Raw genomic sequence first — 25559 nt, 5'->3', positions numbered from 1 at the left:
AATAAAGCGTTTCTCCTAACAAGAATCTTGGGCTCATAAATTTCAGATTTTGGATCTGAAGGAGGCTGTTTAGTAGAAAGTTCAGTCTGTGGCTTAAGGATCCCTTCCCCTACAAAGAAACCAAAGTTGAGGAGCCAGCTGATAAGTGAAGAACTCATTCAAGTCTTCACTCAATTTAGGGCTTGTCTACACGACAACATTTAAGTCAACTTTATCTAATTCGACCTGGAGCCTCCGAATTAATTAAGTCGATTGTGCGTGGCCACACCATGCTCATTGTCTCAATGGAATGCGTCCTCACTAGCAGTGCCTGCATCGATGCACAAAGCTGTGCATTGTGGGTAGCTACCCCAAAGTGCAACTTGCCGCAGTGTGTTTTGGGAAGTTTGTGCAATGCCTCATGGGAGCAAAATGTTGCAAGGGAGAATGGGAACATTGCGTCGGCATCCCATGATGCACCGTCCTCCCTCCCTCATATCAACGGCAAACCACCCAGTGGTTTTCGTGCCTTAAAACTGCCGCACATACGCCATAACCCCAGAAGCATGGAGCCTGCTCATTTGTGCACTCTTGCTGTGAGCATCTCAAACACCTCACGCCTTCTCCTGCAGTATTTCCAGAGCTGAAGTAGAGTTCGCCACACGGAACATAGCAATGTCCTGCAAGCAGCCCTGCTGCAAGCCATTGGGGGGAAAAGCAAACAAACAATTCACAGTTGCTGCTGGCAGTCACAGAGCAGCTGCACTCTGTTGAGAGCCGTTTCTGGTCCCATGAAACAAGCACTGACTGGTGGGGACTGCATCGTTTTGCAGGTATGGGATGATGAGCAGTGGCTGCAGAACTTTCGAATGTGGAAGGCCACCTTCCAGGAACTTTGTGCAGAGCTTTCCCCTTCCCTGCAGTTCAGCAACACAAAAATGAGAGCTGCTCTGACAGTGGAGAAGCAAGTGGTGATCGCTATTTGGAAGCTTGCAATGCCAGACAGTTACCAGTCAGTGGGGAATCAATTTGGAGTAGGTAAAATCAACCGTGGGAGCTGCTGTGCTCCAAGTGTGCAGGGCCATTAATCGACTTCTGCTACAAAAGGTAGTGAGTCTGGGAAATGTGCAGGACATAGTGGATGGTTTTGCGGCAATGGGGTTCCCTAACTGCGGTAGGGCGATAGATGGCACGCATGTCCCCATCTTGGCACCAGACCACCCTGCCAAAAAGAGTACATAAATCGATGTTGAGCTGCCTATAGTTATCCTGGGGGACCCAGCCTACCCCTTGCTTCCATGGCTCATGAAGCCATATACCGGCCGTCTGGACAGCAATAAGAAACGGTTCAGCTATAGGCTCAGCCAGTGCAGAATGGTGGTTGAATGTGCCTTTGGTAGTTTGAAAGGGTGCTGGAGAAGTTTACTAACAAGGTTGGACCTTAGTGAAGAGAACATCCCCATGGTTATAGCTGCCTGCGGTGTGCTCCATACCTGTGGAGAAAAAAAGGGGGGAAATTTTCTGCAGAGGTGGGCAGTTGAGGCAGATCGCATGGCAGCCATTTTTGAGCAGCCAGACACCAGGGCAATAAGAAGAGCACAGCCAGGGGCGCTGCGTATCCACGAGGCTTTGAAAAGCTGTTTCAATAATGAGTCACAGTAACGTGAGCTGCTTGTCTGCATTGTGCTTTCCCAAACCTTCACTTGGCTTGTATCACTGTCCCTGTAAAGCCAACCCCGCACCCAAGCCCACTGCTTCTAATCAATAAAGAACATTTGTTTCTTGAATCCATTTATGTACATTATTTAACAACCATAAGTAAAGAGGGAAAACAGACAAAAAAATTAGCCTGGGGGAAAAGGGGTTGTAAAGTTGGAACAGGAGAAACATTTCTAGCTGTGTAACATAACACCGCATTCTAGACCATCAAAGGTCTGTGACTGGACACCTTCTGTTCCTTGTACCCTCCTCCCGAGATAACTGAAAGGAATAATGGACTTTTCTCCCAAGCCTCAGGGAACACTTTGGGGAGGGTGATTCTGTGCCAGGCGATGCTGGCTGGCTGTCCACCAGGGTCTGCAGAGGGACTCTACCCTCCTGCTTCTGTTCCTGCAGGTCAACCAGATGCCTCAACATGCCTGCTTGGTCATAATCCGAAGCATCTCATCCTGTGCCGCACACTCTTGCTCAGTGGAAGCTTTCCTGCTCTCCATGTCCATGTCTAACTTCTCGGACAGTGTAATCCTCCAGCCTCTCAGCTCTGTGTCAGCTGTCCCAGAGGCGTTCATTATCTCAGTGAACATGTCCTCCCGTGTTCTCTTTCGCCTTCTTCTAATCAGTCTGCTTTCAGGTGTTGATGACGTGCCAAAGGACACATTTTCAGCTGGGGGTCAGTCATGGGAAAAAAGAAAGGAGCCACTGTACATGCATAAAATGTTTCCATAGCAAGGCCGTTTTCATTAAAACAAAACAAAACAAAAGAACACCCTTATTACACTAGGTGCAAGCCATAACAATCAGAATCCGTAACCATTCACTGCACCGTTTTGCTGTTCCAGCCATGGTGAATAGCTCCCCCTCTACCCCCCAGTCATGGGTGACTGCACTTTTAATGAAGTTTATGGCAGGCTCATGTCAGGAGCAGAGGTAGCTAGTCAAACAATGGCCCTTCCCCATAGCACCATGGAAAGCCATTTACAAACAGGGCGGGGGAAGGGAGGGGTGCGTTTTCACTCTCAAATTGCAGAATCTCACATGTGGGGCCCCAGTCCCCTAACAGCCACTTAAACTACTTGCCAACCCATGCCGAGCACAGTAAAGGCACCTTAGCAACCACGTGGTTTGGCGATCCGGAATGTGGGGTGGGGGAGAAGGTCTACATGCTCTTTTTTTCTTGTAAGAGCACTTTTAATGAGAACTTCCCCCATTTCCCCTAGGCGACCCTATGTGATATCAGTCTCCTGAGGGTAACAGAGGCGGAAAGGAAGTAGATGCTGCAAGTGTCTAGGTATAGACCCGGTCCTTATGCTGCTATGCTGTGTACCACAATGATGCTAGCAGAATTCATTCAGGAGTTGCGTGGGAAAGTGTCCTATCATGGTGGAAGAAATAAGACTGCGCTGCCCAGAAACCTTCTGCAAAGGATTGCAGAGTACCTCCATGAAAGTTTTCTAGAGATATCCATGGAGGATTCCCGAACTATCCCAGTCCACATAAAAAGTAGTTTCCGGGGGCCACCCTCTGCATAGCTGGAGCAGCCTCTTGTCAGCAAAGAACCACAGCACCTTGTTTTTTCTTCACAGTAAACATGCAATACCACCGAATGTGTGCACCTGCTAAAGTTTAACTGAACTTTGACTGTAACTGTATACTCACCAGAGGTGCCTTCCCCGGCATCACAGTTGGCCACTGTGATGTCCTGTGACCTACAGGGCTCCAGGGTTAAAAGTATTTTCTGGCTCTCGGGGAGAATGGATCCACCGCTCACCTGTCTCCCATTCTCCTCCTCTTCCTCATCCACCATATCGTCCTCCTTGTTGTCCCTAGACTCACACACCTGTGAGGTGTCCACGTTGCTTGTGGGGTGTCCACGTTGCTTGTGGGGGTACTGGTAGGGTCACCCCGGAGAATCCCATACAGCTCGTTGTAGAACCGGCAAGTGTGGGGCTCAGCACCAGAACGACTGTTACCTCCCTTGCCTTCTGGTACTCTTGGCAAAGTTCTTTTATTTTCACACGGCACCGCTGTGTGTCCCTCATGTAGCCCTTCTCCCCCATTCCACGAGCGATCTTTGCATAGATGTCAGCATTTCTTCTGCTGGATCGGAGCTCTGCCTGCACAGACTTCTCCCCACACAGCGATGAGATCCACCACCTCCCATGCAGACCAGGCTGGAGAGCATTGGGGGCATGTAGTCTCCATGATTAGCTGTGCTCAAGCTGGCATGCTCCCAATGCTGATCAAACAGGAAATGGGAAATCAAAAATTCCCAGGATTTTAGCAGGCGAGGGGCTGTTTCCTGTGTACCTGACTGCAGTGCAGCAGAGTTGAGAATGATCTCCAGAGCAGTCACAGATGAGCATTGTGGGACACCACCCGGAGGTCAATTAAGTCGAATTACACAACGCTGCATCTGCACTATCTTGCAGTCAACCCATGAAAATCAAATTAAGTGCTACGCCTCTCGCAGAGGTGGATTACAGAAGTCAACATTAGAGACGACTTGGTCGGCGTAAAGGACTCAGTAGTGTAGGCACATACATTAACAGGTCGACTTAAGGCGGCTTCCTTTGACCTACCTCTGTAGTGCAGACCAAGCCTTAGTGAAACTACCTTCGTTAGTTTCATTTGCCATTTCTAGATTGTTTTAGTTTTAGATTCTCATGCACTAGCAGGGTGTTGTTGTTTTTCCTCAGACTGAAGGGGAATCCTAACCTTTAAAAAAAGATTCAAAGACATGTTTTTATCATCTCCCTTTCCCCCTCTTCTTTCCAAAACCTACATTCTAATCCTAAACCTGAGCACTTGACAATGTTCCTTTACAAAGATACACAAAGTCATGAGCTCCCAAGTACAGCCTTATAAAGAAGATTTACTGTAATCTCCTAAATTAAACAGTATGGGTGACGGCTAATCAATTTTTTTGTTCAGAACATGCTATTCAAAGTTTCTTACTGAAATTATTGATAAACATGTTAAATGCAAGTTGCCTTCCCAAACATCTTTTTGGTCAACAAATTAGATTAATCAACCAAATGAAATGTAACATGAGGACCTACAATTTACATTAGTATTTCCAAGATTAAATTTTGAGGCCAACCCAAGTGACTTTCTTGAAATAGTGGAGATGATCTGAGATACTCCATATTATAGTAATGTTTCCAGGATTTAAATATATTCCTACATTTTGGATAAAATTATGTATTTGAGCTTTCAAGAGAGACATTTACAAATTTCAGTATTTCAGCTATTACTTTCAGGGAAGAAAGATGACCCTGGGATAGCCTCTTTCAGTCTAAAAAAAATGTGCTACAAAGACACATTAGCTGGTAATTGGAGAAATCTTTAAAGATTAATTACAAAGTCAACAATTACACTTCTTATTGCTACAAGCAGGGAGGACAACAGGGATAGTCATCATGTAACTTAATTTTTTTTTCAGGGCTTGGCTTATAAAGTCTCACCATCCAGCTTCCATTTCAGAATAATGTGGAATTATCATTGGATCTGGAAGAGTTACGTTTACAGTAATTCATGTGTTGAGTGTCCATCTTATCTTTGCTAATTGGGGCATACCAGTAGGTTTCTCCCATTTTCCAAAAGCCGTTCCAAATGACCATTTTGTATACCGCTTCTTTTTTGTAGGTGTAGTAAATATTTAGAATTTCTAATGCTGAGAACAGGCTTTTTGTGAATTGTAATTTGTCCTAAACGTATTAAAGAATGTAGCCTGAATTTGTTAGATGTTCTTTTGGTCATAAAAATGGAAATAACTGAATTATTATAATACAGATTTGTAATGCAGATTCTCAATAAAGCTAATTTTTGAAAAACTGAAATAATCACAACCAACATTAACATTAGGACATTCTTCCCTTATTTATTTAAATTACCAGGTATTTCTGAGTTGCACTGTCAATATCTTTGTACTGGAGTGGTATTTGGCTTTATAGAGTGATCAATCTAGCAGAAGTGACTAAAACCATGACACCAGCTGGTAAAATTGAAGCCACAGATGTTCTCAAATGGTGCTACCACCAGCAGCAGCCATGACTTTGCTCGAAAGTGAGTGAAAGTTGCACTGTCCACTTTTCAGACCCTGCCGTTACAGAAAAGGCACCAAGCAGGTGGGCACCTTTCAGAAGGTGTCAAGTTAAGATACCTGAGCCAACAATCTTGTTTCAGGCTAGTTTTTCAAGACGTTATCATGTAACAGGTTCCCATTTGCTGAACAGCTAAGCATTAGCCAACATTTCAGCAGGTCAATTCCAGTGCATCTCAGCAGCAATGCATTTCCAGAGACATATTGCAAAAGGTAATATTAAAAGCAATTGTTGTCTAGAAAAAAGACTTTTTATGCACTTTCTGAAAAGAATAACTCACCACCAAGTAATCTTGAATTCATAGATGGGGCGCTTGCAGTAATAATGGTTTATCAGATGTTTATCACACACACCAATGCACTGATGATCCACAGTAATTCCCTTGTCTGACAGGTCTGTCACAATACAGTGCAGAAGATCGTACACATCAGCTACAGCCTCCCAGGGGCCAAAAGATACATCTACTTCACAGTGATGTTCAAACAGTTTTGTCTCGCTTTCACTTCTTTCAAAACGTAGAGAGTTGAAAAGTGGACACTCATATGGGGTGATGGGCATTTCTTCCTTGAAAACACAGATCTTCAACTTTGCAAATCTTGCTTTTCTCTGCATGGCTCTAAGCTTAGCTATTTCAATTATCCGCTCCAAGTGTTCTAAACAACAACAAAAGTAATAAACAGTGAATGTCATGTGAGGAACAGAACACAATGTTTTCATGTGGAATTTGATTACTGCATCAAAGTGGCATGAATTATTCTTAAAACAATGCCAGAGGCAACAAAAGATATACTCAAGGGTTGCTTGCAGTTAGATACAGCCTACAATAATGAAATTAGCCATATTCATATTGAGAGTTTATATATGCCTTAAATTCCAGTTAAAAACCACCTTATGATTGCAAGGTTTATGATGACTGCTTGAGCAGTATGCCCAAAGTTCAAGTTGTGAAATAACCAAAGGATCACAAGACTGAGAAAAAGACCAAACAATCTGAGTTAAGTTAGGTGTGAAGTCACATGTATGGCATTATTCTCTTCAATTCAAGACCAGTCTTATACTGGCTTATTTTTAATATAAGCCGTGTTCAGATAAGATCTCTTGGGTAATGCTATTATGTGCCTACAAGGAACAATGCAAAACACAGTAGTTTTGCTATTGTCTCAAAAAAATGGATTGTGTCGCCTGTAAGCTCTTTGAGGCAGGGGCCTGTTTATTGTATGTCCAAAAAGTATTTAGCCCATTTAGGCACAATACACCTAATAATAAATAGCTGTTGAAGCATTTCCTAAAGACCTTGAACACACAACGAAAGAGATGCAGGCCCTCAAGAGAACCACCAATGCAGACTCAAAGAAACAGTTTTGTTCAAGAATCTCTTCTCGCGCTTTATGGGCTTGATCCTGCTCTCATTCAAGTCTAAGGAAAAATACTCATCACCTTGAATGATGCAGGTGGAAGTGCTGTGTGGGGGCTTCAAAGAGGTGAAGAGTTACGGTGTTAAACTACCCAAAAGCAAAGCCAAAAACTGAAGCTTGGAAATGGAAATTAGGAGCTTAAATACATTTGAGGATCTTGGTCAAAATTACTCCAGTGAATGGGAAATAGCATCAGAGCCGCAGGACTTTCTTCCTGTCCATGAAAACCCCCTTTGTGTATTTACCTCAGGACACTTACACACTATTAGAAAGTAAACTCAGTCTTTTGAGCATTATTTCTACTACACATACCAAGCTACAATATACATCGTCACTATTCTTTAATTTACCTTTGTAATATGGCATTAAGCCCAGGAAAGCTTGTCTAACTTTTTCTCCTTTAAGAGGCTGGACTTCCTCTAGATTGTCCAGCAATGGTCCTATGGAATAATATTGAGCTTCCTTGTAAACTGACCTCACCCGTTCTCTCGATGGCAGGTCACCAGATCGCAGAAAGTTAAGAACGTCTCTAAACAGAAGGGGGGGGGGGGAGAATATTATTCAATAACAAGTCTTACAATTTTTTGGGGGGGAAAAAAAGAATGTAATTGTTAATCTGACATGAAATGGAGACACCGTTTTACTCAGTCCAGCAATTTTCAAATTCAGAAGGTAAGAAGCAGCTCTCATTCTTATATGAACTGTGAACTCTATTTTCAAATGCACATTTGAGAGGCATTTTTGAGCCTCCAGCTGGAAAATGTGATGTCTGTGAAGCTAGCAGTGTGGGGACCCCAGTTTAAAAACACAGCAAACAAAACATTCAGGATGCTTTAATCTCTTAAACTGAAACAGGACACAGATTATAGTCTCCCATTGACAACACAGTGATTATAATTGTATTCATTAAGTACCCGATTTTGCTGAAGAACTATGTGGGCAGATCCTTCGGCCCACTGAAAACCTCACTAACATCAAAGAGCTCCAGGTGGGCGAGTAGTGTCTGGCTGTGGAGTTGTCTTTACAGGATCAGGGCCTTCTGCAATTATTCTGACAACAGAATGAGTGTTTCATTTGAATGTGTTCAACAATGGTTTAGATCAGAATGCTTTGAAGATGGAAAAAACACTTTACAAACATTAACTAATTCATCCTATTAGCGAACATATGATGTGAAACAAAGAACACACCTGCTGCTTGGCCCTTCTTTACAATACTGCAGGAAATATATAAAGTGCTGGTTTGGGTCGATAGTGTATATCACAATTAACTCAGTTTCCAATAAGAGAGTTGCCCGCAGTAAGAAGCTCACAAATGCCAACACTTGTTTTCAAATAAACAAATCAGCTTAATCATACTAGGAAATTCTGTCTTGATATATTTTGGACTTTGTGGTGGATTAAGGAACAGCACTGATTGGCTTTGAAGAGAATTAGGTCCTCAACTGGAGAGATGAAGAACATCCCTCTGGGAAAAAGTATTTTGGAAATGAGGTTAGAATGTCCAACATATATTTCTACAAGCAAAGATCTGATTCTGAAAACACTTACTGTTTGGAGTAGCGATTACTGCCAACAAAGGGAACTAAACATCAGCAGAATCATGCTCAAAATAAATAAATAATAAAAAGCAAGCTAATATCTTGTTTGAGACCTTTAGAAGGATAACAGAGCTCTGAATATAACATTGCCGGGCATCAGCAATTTAAAATAAGTTCTTCGACCCCTGCATTTTCCCCCACCTATAATATGTAAACAGATCTTTTTAAAACAATAAAAGATTATTATGCTTTGCTTTCTCACTGGTCCAGGGAGTAGATGGTCCACGTGCAAAACAAAGATTTATCCTACTACATTTTGCAGAATGTATTTGTTGGAAAGTGAAAATCCCCAAAAGGCATAGCTTTTACGCTAATCTTCAGCTTTCTGAAGTGCATTATAATTAGATCTGGGCCAGATTTCCAACAACAAATTCTCTTTCAGAGAAAGTCTGGCCATTTTGGATGTGGATAAATATCTGCAGGCTTGAAACAATGCTGCACATTTCATCAATATGTAGTGTTAATCTGTTCACCTGAATTTATATATACCTGAAATTCAGATATGTGAAATTCAGGCAAATAAAAATGCAGACAACAGAAAAGAGGAAAAATAAAAAAAGGTAAACATTTGCAATTTTATCCAAAATGACGAGATTCGGCCCCTCTAAGTATTATAGTATGATTAACAGGGTAGAATATTTTATACTGAAGTCAAGCTTGTAAATGTCAAATACAATACTAGTTGTCTTTCTTAACAGCATGTTATACTCTAAACTTGGACGAATCTCTACAAATATTCCATTAAACATTTGAAAATTGTGACAACCAAAAGAGGACGTTATCAATTATCCTAGGAACATCACTGCCATGCCCTTTTTAGGGTAAAAACTACAAGATAATACCAACAAAAATCACACACACAAAAAAAGGCCACAATCATGTTGTTACAAGAAATGGTGTCAAATACTCAACTTTTAATATACGAGCAACTTGGCTCCCTGGATGGAGCTATTTTGTGCGTTTGTATGTACACACACACGCTTACTTTTGCCGAGGACCAAAACATTGTTTAGGGTTTTTTTTGGTAAAGTGAGTTACAATCATTAGTTATGAAATAATAGGGGTTTTGGCACTGCAACGTACCAAGAAGTTTGACAGTTTTCTGGAAGAAGTTTTAAAAACTGTAGTTGTATGTTAATCACACTAGTCTTTGATAAAAGATGCAATTCAAATGGGATTGAATTAGAAGACTGCAAACAAATTCTTGCCTTTCTTAAAATTAATGTTTCCTATCACAGTAACAGTTTCAAAATTAGAGTAGTAAGGATAATGCACATACCCAAAGTAAGTTCCATCTCTGTCAATAAAATATCTGCCTTGGGCATCTGTTGGAATGTAGTGTCTTCCACTAAACATAGCAGCCAACATGGTATCTTCATAGCGTCTTAGTGTTGACAGCCTGGTAGCGAAATACATGCCTCCTACATTAAGCGGAACAACTTCTGGGAACTGGAAAAGCAATCATATCACTATTTAAAAATTATTCTGTGGAGCTTCACAAACATGTATATGACAAGATCCCTTGACCCACACAGAGGAGAATCTCTATGAAACACAGGATAAGATTACAGATCGAAGATGGCACAAAGACACGGTCTGCGAGGAGATCAAAGTCTGAAGGTTTCACAAAGAGCGGAGGAATAGGGAGAGGGCGATCTCCTGGCACAAAGGAAGGAGGAGACTTTTCCAAGCATAAAGCCGCTGCATGAAAGGCAGTAACCCAGGAGTGAAACAAGGGATGAAGGAAGCAGTTCAGAGAAAGAAATGAGCAGGTAACAACTTTTGGCAGATATAGGTCAAGGAAGAGTTGTGCTGAGTTTAGAGGGTAAGAATTACTGATATTTATAACAGGGCAGCAAGCACTTCTTTTTCTAGTGTAGAAGACAGCAGATAAATCCTAACGTGGATAAGGGGAGGGGATGGGTTTTGAGGGTAATACGCCTGGCTATCATGCAAAAAAGGAGTTCAGTTTCATTCACCAAGCTAGTTGGCAACAGAAACTAAACTAGAAACTCTTAAGACTTCAGCATGAGGAATAATGGATTCCCTGATACTGTACAACGCAGGCTCAAATGTAAGCACCTCATCAGCTCAGATGAGAACAGTCTTACACCACCCTTACCTGCTGAGGCAGCAGAGGCAGCGAGTGCCCTGCCTGAGTTGCAGTAGGAGTGGCAGGGTCTTGGAAATCATCCTCTGCATCTGAACTCGACATGGCATCGTCCAGATTTCCACTGGCTTTGTTCTGCCCTGTGACTACCACCATCCCTCTGGCTCTTGTAACCAGGTCTGCTGGGCAGACAGCCGTGGCAATGCTAAATGAGACAAGACCCAAATTATCTGGATACTTTCCCTACCAGCTGCAGACAATCACAGGGCTGACAGAGAGACATAATTGTCCTGCTTTGTACAAATAATTTATGACACTGTTATTATTGGGAAGTGAATCATTATAAGGATGATTATTATTGTGCTGTGAGTCAAGCTCACAGATGCACATATATCTGGAGGAATGCAGTCTGTCCAGCAGTGCCAGGAAATCTCGTCAGACCACTGGCTGAATAAAATGCTGATTTTCATTCGCTGCCCAATTCAGTGTCTGATTGGCTTAGTTCGTTTCAGCAGCAGAGCTGTCATTTCCCAACTGAATTCCAATTAGCTATTGGTTCACCTGCCGCTAAATTGCAATTGGCTGTTTGCAGAGTTGTGTTCTGAAAGCTGTTCTCTTATTGGTTGGACTGCGCTGTAGTAATCCTGTTATTGTTTACAATAATGTTGCAAGATGATTAAATGACTTGACATCTTTCAAAGCAGTTTTGGCTCTGCTGTGTGTTAGTGCAGTAGCTTCAGATGCTTACAGCAGGGCTTTCTGCACATTGTGCCTCACCTGAAGTCTTCTGGTGCAGTTCTACCAAGTCACATAAAATGTTAACCCCCAAAAACGAGCTAAAAACACGTTGATTAAGTTTTTCTGTGAATTGAGTCTCACACCGTTGTGGATTTAGACCAATGCAGCATGATGTGAATAATAAAGACCTATCTTATGTAACAGAAAAGCGAGGCTGACACGGTGGAAATACTGTGCTCTCTTCTGTGCAGCGTGGGGGGAATTAGTAAGGGAGGGAGCAGGGAAGTCAGAAGGCACCATTGAATCCTCCTCTTCTGCCACCATTCTCTACACTTTGTTTTCTCACTGAGTCTTTTGCTCCTATAAAAAGACTTGTGTACATACTGCAAGTGGAAAAACACCACAGCTCAAACAACTTCTTTTAGATTTCTAGCAGTGCATTAAACATACGCCTGCGTTATCCTAATATTTGTGATGGTCTCACTTAAGTTTGTAGCTGGTTTTACATTGTTATTACTCGGGCTGGATACTGGTATTTTGTCATGAATGGGACTGCTCAAAGAAGCAAGCTTCACTCCAAGATTAGGACCTTTGTTTACAGGTCTTATCTTTCTCTCACGTTGGCATTCTAGCCTCATTTCCAACACATCCACAGGGTGTCGTCATCCCTCCAGCCTGGGGACTGAATTCCCTTCAAAGCCCACCACCACTGCTCCTCAGTCTGTGAGAAATTAAAGTACAGAAACGCAGCAGGTTTTAGTATAACCAACCTGTGAACTGTATTATTAAACAGTTTTTATTTCCATTTCAGAGGAAGACAGGCTACCAGTAGCCCCTCCCACAACAATTCAGCTCTTCGGAATAAGCTACCATCTGCTTCCACCCCACATTCCTACCCTTTCTGGTTGGGGGAGTATGAGTTCCTGGAGTCTTTTCTCCATTCTCGGATCCCGTTTGCAATAGTCCTTCAGCACCTAGCACTTCAAGTGTCTCTTGTTTTTAAGCTTCTACATTAACAGTAATCTGCTTCCTTATCCAATGTCACTTATTTATCAAAGCCAGCCTGCTCACAGGTAACAGATACCAGCACGGAGTTATTTTAAAAAATAAATAGTAATAATAAATATGACCAAATCATTTATCTGAAGGGGAGTGAGAGAATGGACTTTACCCTCTCCCGCCTGACCAAAAACAACCCTAATTTTGGACCAGCTATCTCTGATGGTCTCCACATATGTCTACAGTAGCCTTTAAAAAAACAAAAAAACAAAAAAACTGCCATCATTAGCACCGCCAGCGTCAGATACGTCAGCGCTCTCAACTTAGCTATGTACTACAGTACCTATATGGCCCCCATTATCAAAGAATCTGAGCACTTCACAATCTTTACTGTGTGTATCCTCATGACACCCCTGTGAGGTAGGGCAGTGCTATTGTCCCGATTGTACAGAGAGGGAACTGAGGCTCAGAGAGGCTAAGTGACTTGCCCAACATCACAGAGGGAGTCTGTGGCAGAACAGATAATTGAAGCTAGGTTTCCCAAGTTAGCATCTGTCACGGGCAATGCTCTGGAACTGCTCCATATGAAGCCAGTCAGGACTCTGGGGGAGCCTCCTCTCTGTGAGCATACTGTCTCCAGGGCAAGAAGCTTACACAGCTTCGACCTTCCTGGGTCTGACCTCGGAGCATTCAGCATCCCCTTCTCAACACCGTGCGCTTCCCACAGCGAGTCTGCACAGGCAGGGGTCCTGGGGAAGCCAGTGGGCCCTCTACCCCAACTCTGCAGTCAGACATGACTCTCAGCCAGCCAGTAAAACAGAAGGTTTATTAGACGACAGGAACACAGTCCAAAACAGAGCTTGTAGGTACAGGAAACAGGACCCCTAAGTCAGGTCCATCTTGGGGGCAGGGAGGCCAGGCCCCGGGTCTGGGCTTCCCTCTCTTTCCCCAGCCAGCTCCAAACTGAAACCCCCTTCAGCCCCTCCTCTGGCCTTTGTCTCTTTCCCAGGCCAGGAGGCCACCTGATCTCTTTGTTCTCCAACACCTTCAGTTGGCACCTTTGCAGGGGAGGGGCCCAGGCCATCAGTTGCCAGGAGACTGGGTGCCAGCCATTCTCTGTGCAGACAGCATCACACTGGCCCTCTAAGGCTCTGCAACAATCACACACCCTTATCCCACCACCTACATACTTGATACTTAAGACATGCATAGGGGAAACTGAGGCACTCACAAAGTATTCAGAGAAAACATTAAGAACATTCCCACATCGTCACAGCATCCTAACCGTTGAAACATTATTTCTGTATGAGCGTTTTAACCACCATCTAATGGTTACTTAGTAGGCTATGTGAAGTGAGTTTGGTGGTCTGACTCCTGATCCCAGTGGGATCCCATCAGACACTATAGTGATGGACACGGCATAAGAACCCACAGAGAATAGAATTTAAACATTAAAAAAAAAAATTCACCAAAACTAGCAACCTTGTTGGCAGTCTCAGCCTTGTTGTAGTTGTGCTGGTCCGAAGATATTAGAGAGACAAGGTGGGTGAGGGAATATCTTTTACTGGGCCAACTAGTGCCAGTGAATGAAACAAGCTTTTGAGCTTACGCAAAGCTCTTCTTCAGGTCTGGGAAAGGTATTCAGAGCGTCCCAGCTAAATACAAGGGTGGAACAAATAATGCGTTAACATGTTGCAAGAGACTATTCAAGGTACAGTGGGCAGTTAACATTGACGACTAATTATTTAATGGACATAGATACTGAACTACCTTCCAGAGGTGAGTCTATACATCCAGCTCAGGTTTGAGGGGTGCTGAGGGTAGAAAAACTCCCCTTGCTGCCTCCCATGCTGTATCTGTCCTGCAGCTGGAGAACCGCAGTCTCCATGGGCTGTCAGTCCAACACCTTTCACTCGCACCAGCTTCCATTAATCCCCAATCCCCTAAAAAAGGTATTTTTAAAAAGACTGAACAAAAATGAAAGCATGGCTTATAATAGCAACAGCCACCTCAGTGTCTTTCCGACAGAAACTGCAATAGATGCAAACAATCAAAATAAGTGTTTCATGAAGCAAGCAACTTTTCTTCTGAAAAGGAAACAATTTAATTTTTCTGCGAGTTGATGTACTGAAAGCAGAATGGACCCCCCCAACCAGCCCCAAAATAAAAATACTTAATTATTCATGATGGGAAATCAGACCTACCGGAAGACTGTATTTTCCATTAATAAACCTCTCAACTTTTAGCTTTGGAATAGCACTTGGTGCTAAAGATTTGTTTACTTGAATGCTCCAGCTATATTAACTACGAAGAATTCCCTTCTCTACTACTCCAAAAGCAACAGGCACAGAATACTTTGCATGTGCACACCACTGGGGATATTAACCACTCTCCCAATTCACTTTTAGCATGAAAGGAGGGGTAAAATACCTTAAAAAGTCACTTAGCTACTATATTTTTATATTCCACTGTTTGTAGCCTCTTCTCTTGAAAATAGAATATTTTCCCTCATCAGATTTCCCTAAGCACTGCTTGATACTTACCACCAGTATTTTATCTGATGTTGAAATTAACAAGGTCATTACTTGCCTAAAGACTACACATATTTTAACATGTTTATAGGAAAAACTGTCAGTATTTCTTTTCCATAAGCAGGAAATATACAGTACTGAAGATAGATTACAATCACTCTGCATATTACAAAAAAGATACACAACTTATTTTAAAATGTATAGCAGAAAGGTTTATAACAAGTGTCTTATGTTAGTGGAATTTGTTTTACATCAAAAGGGACAACAGGAACAGAGTTAACTCCACACGAGTGCCAGGGAAAGTTTCATCCGTTGGAGCCACGAAATGGGCAAGATGATTTAGTAGAAGATCTCAGAACAAACCAAATGTAGCATCCTCAATGAAAGTTCTGTGAAAGCTAAAGCAATGGAGCAGATGCCCTTTTTGTAATGAAGATTGCTAAAAGCAGCCCTATACCCTACATCAATATTGAACATTCAGATGATTTTGCCTAATGGAGCGTATCAGTTTTAAACATAGATCAGATTTGGGACCCTAAAACATTGTGTTTGCTCTCTGCAGCTCAAACACTGCAAATGTAAAAGAAGAAATCATGGTAGAGGCTCCATTGGGAGATTTGGGATTTGTAACATTCAGGAGCTGGAATTACTGTGATTTATATCCTGTGCCTACTGAGAGTCCTGCAACAAAAGATGGCAAAGTAATAAGAGAAACCCTTTCCTTGGAGAACAGCTCCCTCAGAGGACTTGTAATTGGGCACTATCCTCAGCCTCTAGTCTTTTATCCAGAGCCAATTTATTCTTATTGGTTTTCATGTCTTTGGCAAATTGGTCTTCAAAGTCTCTCTTATCCCTTCCAATTTCCATTTTACATTTTACCTGCGATAGTCTATGCTCCTTCCTATTGGCTTTCCATTATCTGAAGGGTAACTGTTGGGCTTGAGTAACCTCTTGAACCTTATAGCTAGAATGGCTAAGTGGCATCTTTGCCTTCCAGCTTCCTTTTTTGTTTAGGGCTAGGCATTCCTTTTGGAACTCTGCAAAGATATCGTAGCCTCCATGCTAGGGCCTTTTTCAATAGTTTCCACTTTAAAACAAAATATTTTCTCAAGTTTAGTGTCACTGTTTTATGATTTCTTGTCCAAGGATGATGAACTATATTGCGGTCACTATTATCTAGTGGCTAGAGATAATTCTTGACACCACCTGAGAGAAACACATTACTCTGAGGCACTAGTGACCAGACTAAAGAACTACATTCAGCTTCCAGCACTGAGGTGCCATGTGACCCTCTAGGCTGCTCCACTCGGTCAACACATGGAGCAAAGCATCATAACAACCTGTGATTTTACTTGTTGAAGTTTAACAATATCTTCACTTGGATTCAAAATATTTTGCCTCAGTAAACACAGGACAAATTGGCTCTGCAGCACAGAGGCAAAGTATTATGAAGTCACTCAAGGACCAAGAGTGATCTGGACAATTGGACATAGGCTAGTAGAAACAGAGGCAGTTAGTCATCTAATATCCTGTTACCTCTCCTGGAGCTTGGAAAAAAGACGTGTTGGCCTGGGCTGTGAAGGTGGACAAAGGGGAAGCATCAATCGTGGTATAGAATAGGTTAATAACAAGCCGGGAAACTGCAAACTAGAGGAATCAGCAGAATGTGAGAGATGGCGAGCAAAGGATCCTATATTTCTGCTAGAAATGCTGCTATTCCCTTACTACTGCACTTTGATGTAAAGAGAGGTCTCTATGTTTGCAGGGCTGTGGGTGTGTCTGACTACACAATATCATCCCAACAAACAAAATGTACTCCTTTAGATTTTATACAGCTCTGCATCACTTCAAGTTCCGTCTTTCAAGCTGCTATAAAACCACCATTACAGAGGGAACTTTTGCACAAGCAAATCTGATGCTTCAACAATATTTCTTGATTAAACAGATGCCTCTGAAGGGCTGCTTCATATCAAAGGCAACAAGCAGAAAGGTCATAAAACAGCAGCTGAAGAGGTGATATTTAAAACAGCGTTTATAGATTACATTAGACATACATGCATATAGAAAACTTTACTAAATCTGCTTAACACACTAGGGTCTCACATTCTGTTGGTTCTATGAACTAAGCTCACGGCACGTGCCAGAGGACACCTGCATCCCTCAATTCTCCCCCACAAGCTCTCTGTGCCCCACCTTACCACCTCCCTCTAGTTTAGGGACACCCTGCCAGGAGCTCTGTGTCCCCCCCCATCCCCTATTCTCCCCATCACAGCAGGGGCTACATGCCCCCCATTCCACCTCCATGCCAGGGTTCTGTTCCCCATGTCTCCTGCCCCCATACCACTATCCCCCATTTTCCCCATGCCAGCAGTTGTACAGCCCCCCCCTTTCATTTTTCCCCCATCCCAGGGGCTTATGTGTTCCCCCATTTTCACCCTACCGCCTTCCTCTCTTTTCTCCAGGTGTCAAACTTTCAAATTCTATTGGGAGGATGGACAGACTTGAGATGGGGTATAGTTTTGCCTGAAGGTGTAATGGCTGACATCAGCCAGTTGTTTATAGACAATTACAGAACTGGTTGAACCTGATACATGGACTAACCAGATGCCGGAGGCGCCGTGTGTCCCCCATTTTCTCCTTCCAGTTTTCTGAATTTACCCAAAATCAAAGGATTATATCCATCAATGCCTAGAACATTCCCTTCAATTTTGGAAGTGATCAGATAAAACAGAAATGCTGAGGAGTGGAGTATAAGACCTCACAAGCCTAGTTATGTAGTGTTGTCAGGCCTGGTCTACACTACAGAATTAGGTCAATACAAGGTGGCTTACTAATCATGACCTAATCATGACAGTGTCTACACTAGAATGCTGCTTCCGCCAAAGTAAGTCCCTCATTACACTGACATAGTAACTCCACCTCCACAAGAGGCCTAATGCTTTTGTCAATGTAGTGAAGGTGACACAGTGTTTGTATAGACGCTGTGTTACTTACACTGCCCATTGGCTGTCGGCCCCAAGTGGGGCTGACAGCTGGAGCTCTCCCCCCCTGCCCCGGCACCGACAGCCCAAGCTGCCAGCCGGGCGCAGACTCACAGTTGCCTCTCCCACCCCCCAAGGCTGCTGGGCTCCAGCTGTCGGTGTCCCACAATGCCCCACTTCAGTGGGTGGCAGAGCTCTTGATGAGAACACACACCACTGACAGAAGGACCAAGTGTGGACGTGAGCCACCGCTTTAATTACTGCGGGGGCTGTATGTCAACTTAACTTTGTAGTGTAGACAAGCCTGCAGAATGCCTAAAGCCCAGGCCACGCTGAGTACATCAGGCCTTTGCTCAAGTTCCTCCTCTGGCTCCCAGAAAGCTTCCAATGCCAGTTTAAGGCCTTGCTCATAATTTTCAAAGCAATTAACAGATTAAGCCCAAGTTACTGCAAAAACAGAATTTCAATCTATTAACCATTCTGGGCTGTCCTAGCTATTTTGGGGCCCTACACAGCCCCCACTGTGGGGGGGGCGGGGCAGGCCTCTGTGTGGGGGAAGGGCTGGCCCCAGGCCTCCGCAGGGGGCGGGTGGCTGGCTTGGAGGACAGGGGGGAACCACCCCCCAGCATTCACCGGCGGCGCAGCCAGGGCCGGGTCGCTGCACTTCCCGCCACCGGTGAGTGCAGGCCTGGCCCTGCTTCAGTCCTCAGGGGAGTTGGGGGTGGGAAGGGGCGGGGTGGGGAGGAACAGGGGCGGGGGCTTTGGGGAAGGGGTGGAGTGGGGGCGGGAAGAGGTGGGGCTGGGGCGAAGCTGGGGCGGAGGCCCTGGAGAAGAGGCGGACGCAGCTGCATACTTTGCGTATGGGTAAGGATGGCCCTGGAACCACTGCAACAACTGCGCTCCTCTGGAACATTGTGTTCTGGACTTCATGGTCTGCAATGTGAGAGCTGGGGACAAGCCATTCTCTACTGAGGGGATACAACTATGCAACAATCTTCCAGAGGAGATCAAGTGAATCCAGAGTCTGACCATCTTGAGGAAACATTACAAAATGTTCTTTTTTTTTTTTTTTATTAAATGATTTTGCCCCACAAGTGAAACTCACAATTCAGACACCACATTGATTCCCAAATTCTGATGAACCCTCCACCCCCACAAAAAAGCCCCTTACTCCTAAGAGAATTTTGACCCTTGAAAGGGAGAAATGAATCCATGAAGTCCACTTGGGACTTCACTGTTGAGCACTACAAGGCACTGTTGCCTAATGGATGGAGCACTAGCCTGGGAGTCAGGAGACCTGGTTCTATTCCTGGCTCTGCCATTGGCCAGCTAAGTGACCTTGAGCACATCATCATACCGCTCTATGCCTCTGTTTTGTCTCTGTTTGCTCCATCTGCAAAATGAGGATAATGATATTGACCTGTTTTGTACAGTGCTCCAAGATGTATAGATGAAAAATGATAAATAAGAGCTAGTGGTATTATTATTGCTATTGATCTTACATGGAAGGTGCTCAGATACTCAGGAGATGGGCAGCAGAATAAAACTCTAAAATAGACTATTTCCATCGCTGGCAGAGTTATACAGACAGACCCTGCAAAGACAAATTAGACTCCATTTCCTTGGCAGTGGTGTTTAGCTGATCAGACTACACAATTTTTTTTAAACCTTTTTTACTAAGACGATCCAACCTCAGTTACACAGAGCATATGGCCTCTGAGAATAGAAAATGGGTTTGTTACTTTATCAGATTCTAGCGTCTTTCTTGGTCTGATAAACAGGACCGGCCTAGAGACCATGCCGCATATTACTCATATGCACAATAAGAAACATCTGCGCTGCAAATGGTAGAAATGGGCGCTGACTGTAATTAGGAAAACATCCTAGAACTACAAAGATGATGGGTTTTCATTACATAACCCTCTTTTCATCACACTATAAAATGCACAGCCAAATATATGAAGGTAGAATGACTTGCCTTTGGCAATTATTTTAAATCTTGTTATGAAATAAAGACCTATTTTTAATCTAATACAACCGATACTCAAAAGTTATGTGCACTACACACACCCCAAATGCACAAGAGTATTCAAGCTAAAAAGAATTTTGGTAGCGACTTCTTCAATGTTAATTTCTTCACATGCCTAACACTGCACAGTAGCTTGCAAGAGCCTTCAGCTACACGGTTACATTTTGCACAGTGCCACACAAGGATTTTCAATCTTATTTACATGTAATGTATTATTTATAACATTGCCATTTGAAAGCCAGTGCTTTGGCTGCAATATTCCCAGTTCTTATCTCACAGAAGCTGAGATAATAAGGTACAGTTATTACTGATAACCGCTAATTATCCACATTTCTCAGGGGACCCCCAAAACTTTCAGATCACTGGAGTCTGTTTTGAATTAACAAAATTCAGATTCTATATGAATGTCAGATTCAGGGAGACAAAATGGATTTTGGATAATCATGGAATATCATAATTTGTGAAGTACCAATAGCGACAAAAGCTCATTAAAAATACCCCTCTTTCCAATAAAGTAAGGCTTTGAGAAGGAAAAATTATTGCAAGTGTTTCTCTGCTACTTCCCTACTGCATCTCCAAAGGCCTTTAATCAACTTTTATCATTCAAACTTTAGAAGAAAAAATGTTAGAAAGAAAAAGATAAAAGTATGCTTCTATCCAGACATAGAATAGCAATCCAACAGTGACAGTCCATCGATCTATTATTTAAGGATCAATTTTCACTAGTTGTCAGTCAAAGGAAAACTTGGCAGAACCTATCCCAGTTGATTCTAATCTGGTAAATACTATATATTACCTTAGTCCTTGTCACTTATAGGATTACTCACAGCGATAACATTCAAACTTTGAACCCAATTTTGAAACTTGGCCACCTATGTTTGGGAGTCTAGTTCTATGTTTATTTCCATTCTGTCTCTGAAATGAGTATTTAATATGCCTCCACAGCATCCTGTTTGACTGCTCAGTTGTGGAATTTGGTGTTCTCATTTAGGCACCCAAGTTTGAAAACCTTGGCTACAAAACTAGCATTTCCATTCGAACTTTCCAGCAATACAATTGCCTCTATAGTGAAGCTCAGTATACATCATCAGAGCCCAAGAACAAGGATTTGTAATAACATTTATTTTGTCTTTTTAAATAGGTGAACAGATTGATTTTGTTAGTAAGATGTTTCAGTCATTAGTGAAAGAAGATGAATACTCAAATAAATGATCAGAAGAAAAAAATTAAAATTATGTTCTTATTTTGTTTAACCTGCGTTTTGATGTTCATTTATAGGCAGCTGAAGTTATTGTCTAAAGCTGCTTCATTTCCTGCTCACCCTCAGACATCCCTGCATGCAATGGACTAGTGACATCACTATCACTGTTGACCAGCACTGGAACAAGAAGTCTGCCTAAAAGAAAAAAGATAAGCAAATCTTTCTGAATTGGTGGTTACACTTTCTGATTCTCAGGCACTAAGCCAATGCTCTCGCGTTTGAGTTCATAGCCGTGCAGGGGAATACGTAATTCGCTCCCAAACTCCTCCTCCCTTCATAAAATCCTGCTTTAAATTGTTTAACTGAAAAATATTTTCATTATTTCAAAAAAGTATGTTCACATTAGGTTTGTAAATCACATTTTTTTTAACATAAAAAAACAACAACAGATTTTGGACCCAAATTAAGTAGCTGGTGCCCTTTTAATTTTTCAAGTACATTATACTAAGGCCAAATCTAGTAAAGAAAATTAATGGAGACACTTGGTTAATAAGATGTATCATTGTTCTAAATTAGGCATCAGATACCTTAGTCTCTTCTAATTAATCCAATTATAAAGAACATCCTCCCAATTTACAAACTGCTGTTCCACTTAGTGGACAAGATTACTTCCCCATAACTTGTTAGCTGACATTTTCCTCCTAGATATGTGATTTTTCTAATCTCCGAGTTATTGAATGAGCCTGTCTTGCTAGTTTTGTTTCATTCTCTAGGGAAGACAACATTCCTAGTACTGTCTCACCTTCTATTATTACCCAGATTAAAGGAGAAGTATGTGTAGTGTTTCATGCAACCGCTATCACAACTGCTGTTTTCTCAGCTCTTTTCAGATTGGTTTAAATAACTGCTTCTGAGTTAGAGCACTCCTGAGGTGTGGTGTCAGTGAAGTTATGTACATGAAAAATGATATAACAAACAGGGTAGAATCCAGTGTCATTTGTGAAGTTAACCCAAGGGAGCAGTTAGCCTGTTCATTTTACAACCCTATTGCCAGAGCACTGCTATTCAAATGTAAAAAAGTATTCTGCACTGAATTTTAAGAGGATTTAGTAGATTTCAAGGGAACCTTGGTTTTTGCAGGGACAGAACTCTGTGCATGGCTGAACAGCAGCCTACTGGAAGATCAGGAGTAACTTTTGAAATGAGTCCCATATAGTCAAGGGTTTGTGTGTACTGAGCAGAGAAAAGAAATTGGGGAAGAAGAGTTATCATAGTCTGAGAAAGCAAAGCTACCCCCAAATAAGTGAGAATATTCTCAAACAGCCAAGGAATCCCTGAGATGTGGTAAGGAGAATGCTACAAATCAGTTTAACATGTCAGTAATATAACTGATTGTAAATGTAAAGGCCGGGGTACATGAGACATGCTTAGCGAAAGACAAAAGGGTATCCTGCACACATACCATGAATTAATTCTGTCTGGTTGGACCAGGCGGAACAGTTTAAAACAAAGATATACTGTGTAAGTGGATATGACTGGAAGCAGCATCACCAGCAGTAACCTCCCTAAGTGGGAAATTGCATTGAGAAGTAGAGATTATCCAAACTAACCAGAGGATGCCAGAGAACAGATGAAGTCTGCCTGTGTGTATTTCCCATTCTGTATTTGCTTACAGAAACAATAACTAACACCAGAAGCCTGAACATTGTCCCCTTTCACAGCTCTCTCTACAAAACTATTTTTCTCACCTTACAGATTGACACTTACAATCTTTAGGAGCAGCACTGTTCGTAAGAGTCAGGAATGGGCGAGTGTACTGTGACAGCCATGCTTATGCCACCTGGTGGCAATAGTCCAAAGTAACCTATTTTTTGTTTGTTTGTAAGACACCTGTTACAGCTCTAACAGGCCTTTCCAGGGAGTGTTTCCCACTTGCCAGGCAGCAATTTTAAGGCAGTTTTGGGAGTAATGGTCTCAGCTGAAGAATTTTGGTCTGTGTTTCAATTAGACCTTTCAAATAGAGTTTCAATTTTGATTTGGTCAGACCCTATTGCAACTTTCCTCACTGAGATGCTTGGGGGTGACAGCTTTTTACGAAGCAAAATAAACAGCTACCTGCCAAAACTACATCCATCACCACGCTGGTAGACACATAGGTGTCTACCAAGGGGCTGCCTTTTTCTTTTCTTTTTCTTTTTCAGCAATTAGAAAAGCACTACTGGATCTACCCATCTGGCTGCAGGTATCACACTATCACGAGGTAGAAAACATCCCCGGTAAATGACTCGGATTACATCCAGGTGGAGAAAGTCACTCACTGCAGCACAGGACTCCCCCCGCCCCCAAGTATAGGCAGGTGAATAGTGACCCTTACGCAGTGGGGCTGCAGCTATCCAGGCTTTGGGGATGGGATGGGGAGACTCCGCACAGATCTCCCACATTTCAGGAGCCCAGCTAGAAACACCCCCCTAGGGCTGGAGCAATAACCAGTGCTGGGCATTTGCTGTCCACTCGTCCCGGGCTAACCGCCCGCCCAGCCCCTCACGTCTGAGTCTGCCACAGCCCCTTGTGGGGGAGGCCGGGGGGTGGGCACACGGGCCCGGGCTGTGGCCTCTTCTCCCCTCCTGGGCAGAGCCCAGCGAGAGCCGGGGGGGGCCCTCGCCCCCCAACGGACGGGGCCGCCGCGTGCCCTCCCCCTCACCTGCGGTAGCGGCTCCCCAGCTGCGGAGGCCGTCGAAGGGATGCGCAGCCCCGCCCTGGATGAGCCACAGGCCCCGCCTCTTGCCCCTCGCGCTACGTGCCGCGTCACGCGCTCCTCCGACCGGCCGAGCGAGGGCAGGACTGGAGGAGGGGGCGTGGCCTGTCCCCTGATGGGCGGGGCTGGTGGCGGGAAGGGGCTCACGCCCCATCGCTCACTTGCCTTTTTACACGTGTGGGCGGGACGGGTGGTGCTGCAGAGCGCGGTGATGGGAGGTGTCGCCCCCAGGCACCAAGGAGGGAAATAAAGCAACAGAAAACCCGGGCACAGCGAGGGAGCGAGCCCTAAAACGGTGCTGCAGAAACAGAGCTCTGGGAGCACCCCCGCCGGGCAGGTACCTGCAGAATACATCTTAAAAAGCAGCACCTGCACTTTACTTTGCCTTACCTGCCAGGGTGTTGACCAGTGGCTATTTACACCTGTTACCCACCTTCCCTATTTTCCATATTTGCTAGTGGTTAGTGCCTAGATAAAGCGTTTAACACACACACACACAGTGTCTACTTACATTTTCTTAGCCATGATTACATTTGCATGATAAACTGGACGTGAAAATATGATTTCATATAGTCCTTTTCAAAAAGTCACCCTATTTGAAGAGGCATCTGAAAGTAACATGAAGTAATGGCAGCACAACTAAGACAACAAACGGAAGATCCTTATTTACAGCTTTGAACATTTTAATTTGACACTGACGGATGATGCGCACTGGGCTAAAGGCTGCAACTACCCCTTCTTTTTAAAGAATGTAATCTGAAGTCCAGACAAATCATAGGTGACAGTTTCTCTTCAGTAGTTCTCTGCCAATGTGCCTTAAAAAGTAGGGTTGAGAGAGGGTAGACTGAGTTGGTATTGCTAATAGACTGCCATAAATCCATGGTACGCTCCTATCTTGATATAAATCCATGGTATGCCCACATCTCGAATACTGCATGCAGATGTGGTCACCCCATCTCAAAAAAGATATATTAGAATTGGAAAAGGTTCAGAAAAAGGCCACAAAAATGATTAGGGGTATGGAACGGCTGCCATAGGAGGAGATTAATAAAACTGGGACTTTTCAGCTTGGAAAAGAGATGACTAACAGGGGAGATGATAGAGGTCTATACAATCATGACTGATGTGGAGAAAGTATTATTTACTCCTCATAATACAAGAACTAGGGGTCACCAAATGAAATTAATATGCAGCTGGTTTAAAACAAATGAACGGAAGTATTTTTTCCACACAACACACAGTCAACCTGTGGAACTTCTTGCCAGAGGATGTTGTGAAGGCCAAGACGATAACAGGGTTCAAAAAAGAACTAGATAAGTTCATGGAGGATAGGTCCATCAATGGCTATTAGCCAGGATGGGCAGGGATGGTGTTTGCCAGAAGCTGGGAATGGGCGACA

General features: G+C 43.2%; 2 protein-coding genes across 9 annotated transcripts in view; both read right to left on the bottom strand.

Moving 5' to 3' along the window:
- Window positions 1-6109, bottom strand: part of RABGEF1 (RAB guanine nucleotide exchange factor 1) — a 53192-nt gene extending 47083 nt beyond the window's left edge. For all 6 annotated transcript variants that reach the window (XM_029912559.1, XM_029912560.1, XM_029912561.1 and 3 more), the window contains exon 1: window positions 6082-6109. The gene's annotated coding sequence lies outside the window, so the exon portion shown is untranslated. The remainder of the gene's footprint in view (window positions 1-6081) is intronic.
- Window positions 1-24167, bottom strand: part of KCTD7 (potassium channel tetramerization domain containing 7) — a 51966-nt gene extending 27799 nt beyond the window's left edge. Inside the window, exons 1-6 of one of the 3 annotated variants that reach the window (XM_024204985.2) lie at window positions 24107-24167; window positions 21526-21600; window positions 10939-11131; window positions 10096-10265; window positions 7567-7745; window positions 6082-6454 (exon numbers count right to left, since the gene is read on the bottom strand). In XM_024204985.2, coding sequence (XP_024060753.2) covers window positions 6082-6454; window positions 7567-7745; window positions 10096-10265; window positions 10939-11082 — 866 coding nt within the window. In that variant the 5' untranslated portion in view covers window positions 11083-11131; window positions 21526-21600; window positions 24107-24167. The other 2 variants (XM_024204987.2, XM_029912565.1) reach the window with 2 other exon arrangements.
- Between the last annotated feature and the right edge of the window lie 1392 nt (window positions 24168-25559).

Source organism: Terrapene carolina, unplaced genomic scaffold, assembly GCF_002925995.2.
Source record: "Terrapene carolina triunguis isolate 2854851 unplaced genomic scaffold, T_m_triunguis-2.0 Scaffold231, whole genome shotgun sequence".
In the NCBI taxonomy this organism is placed as follows: domain Eukaryota; kingdom Metazoa; phylum Chordata; order Testudines; family Emydidae; genus Terrapene; species Terrapene triunguis.
This window is presented reverse-complemented; position numbering and strand designations above follow the sequence as displayed.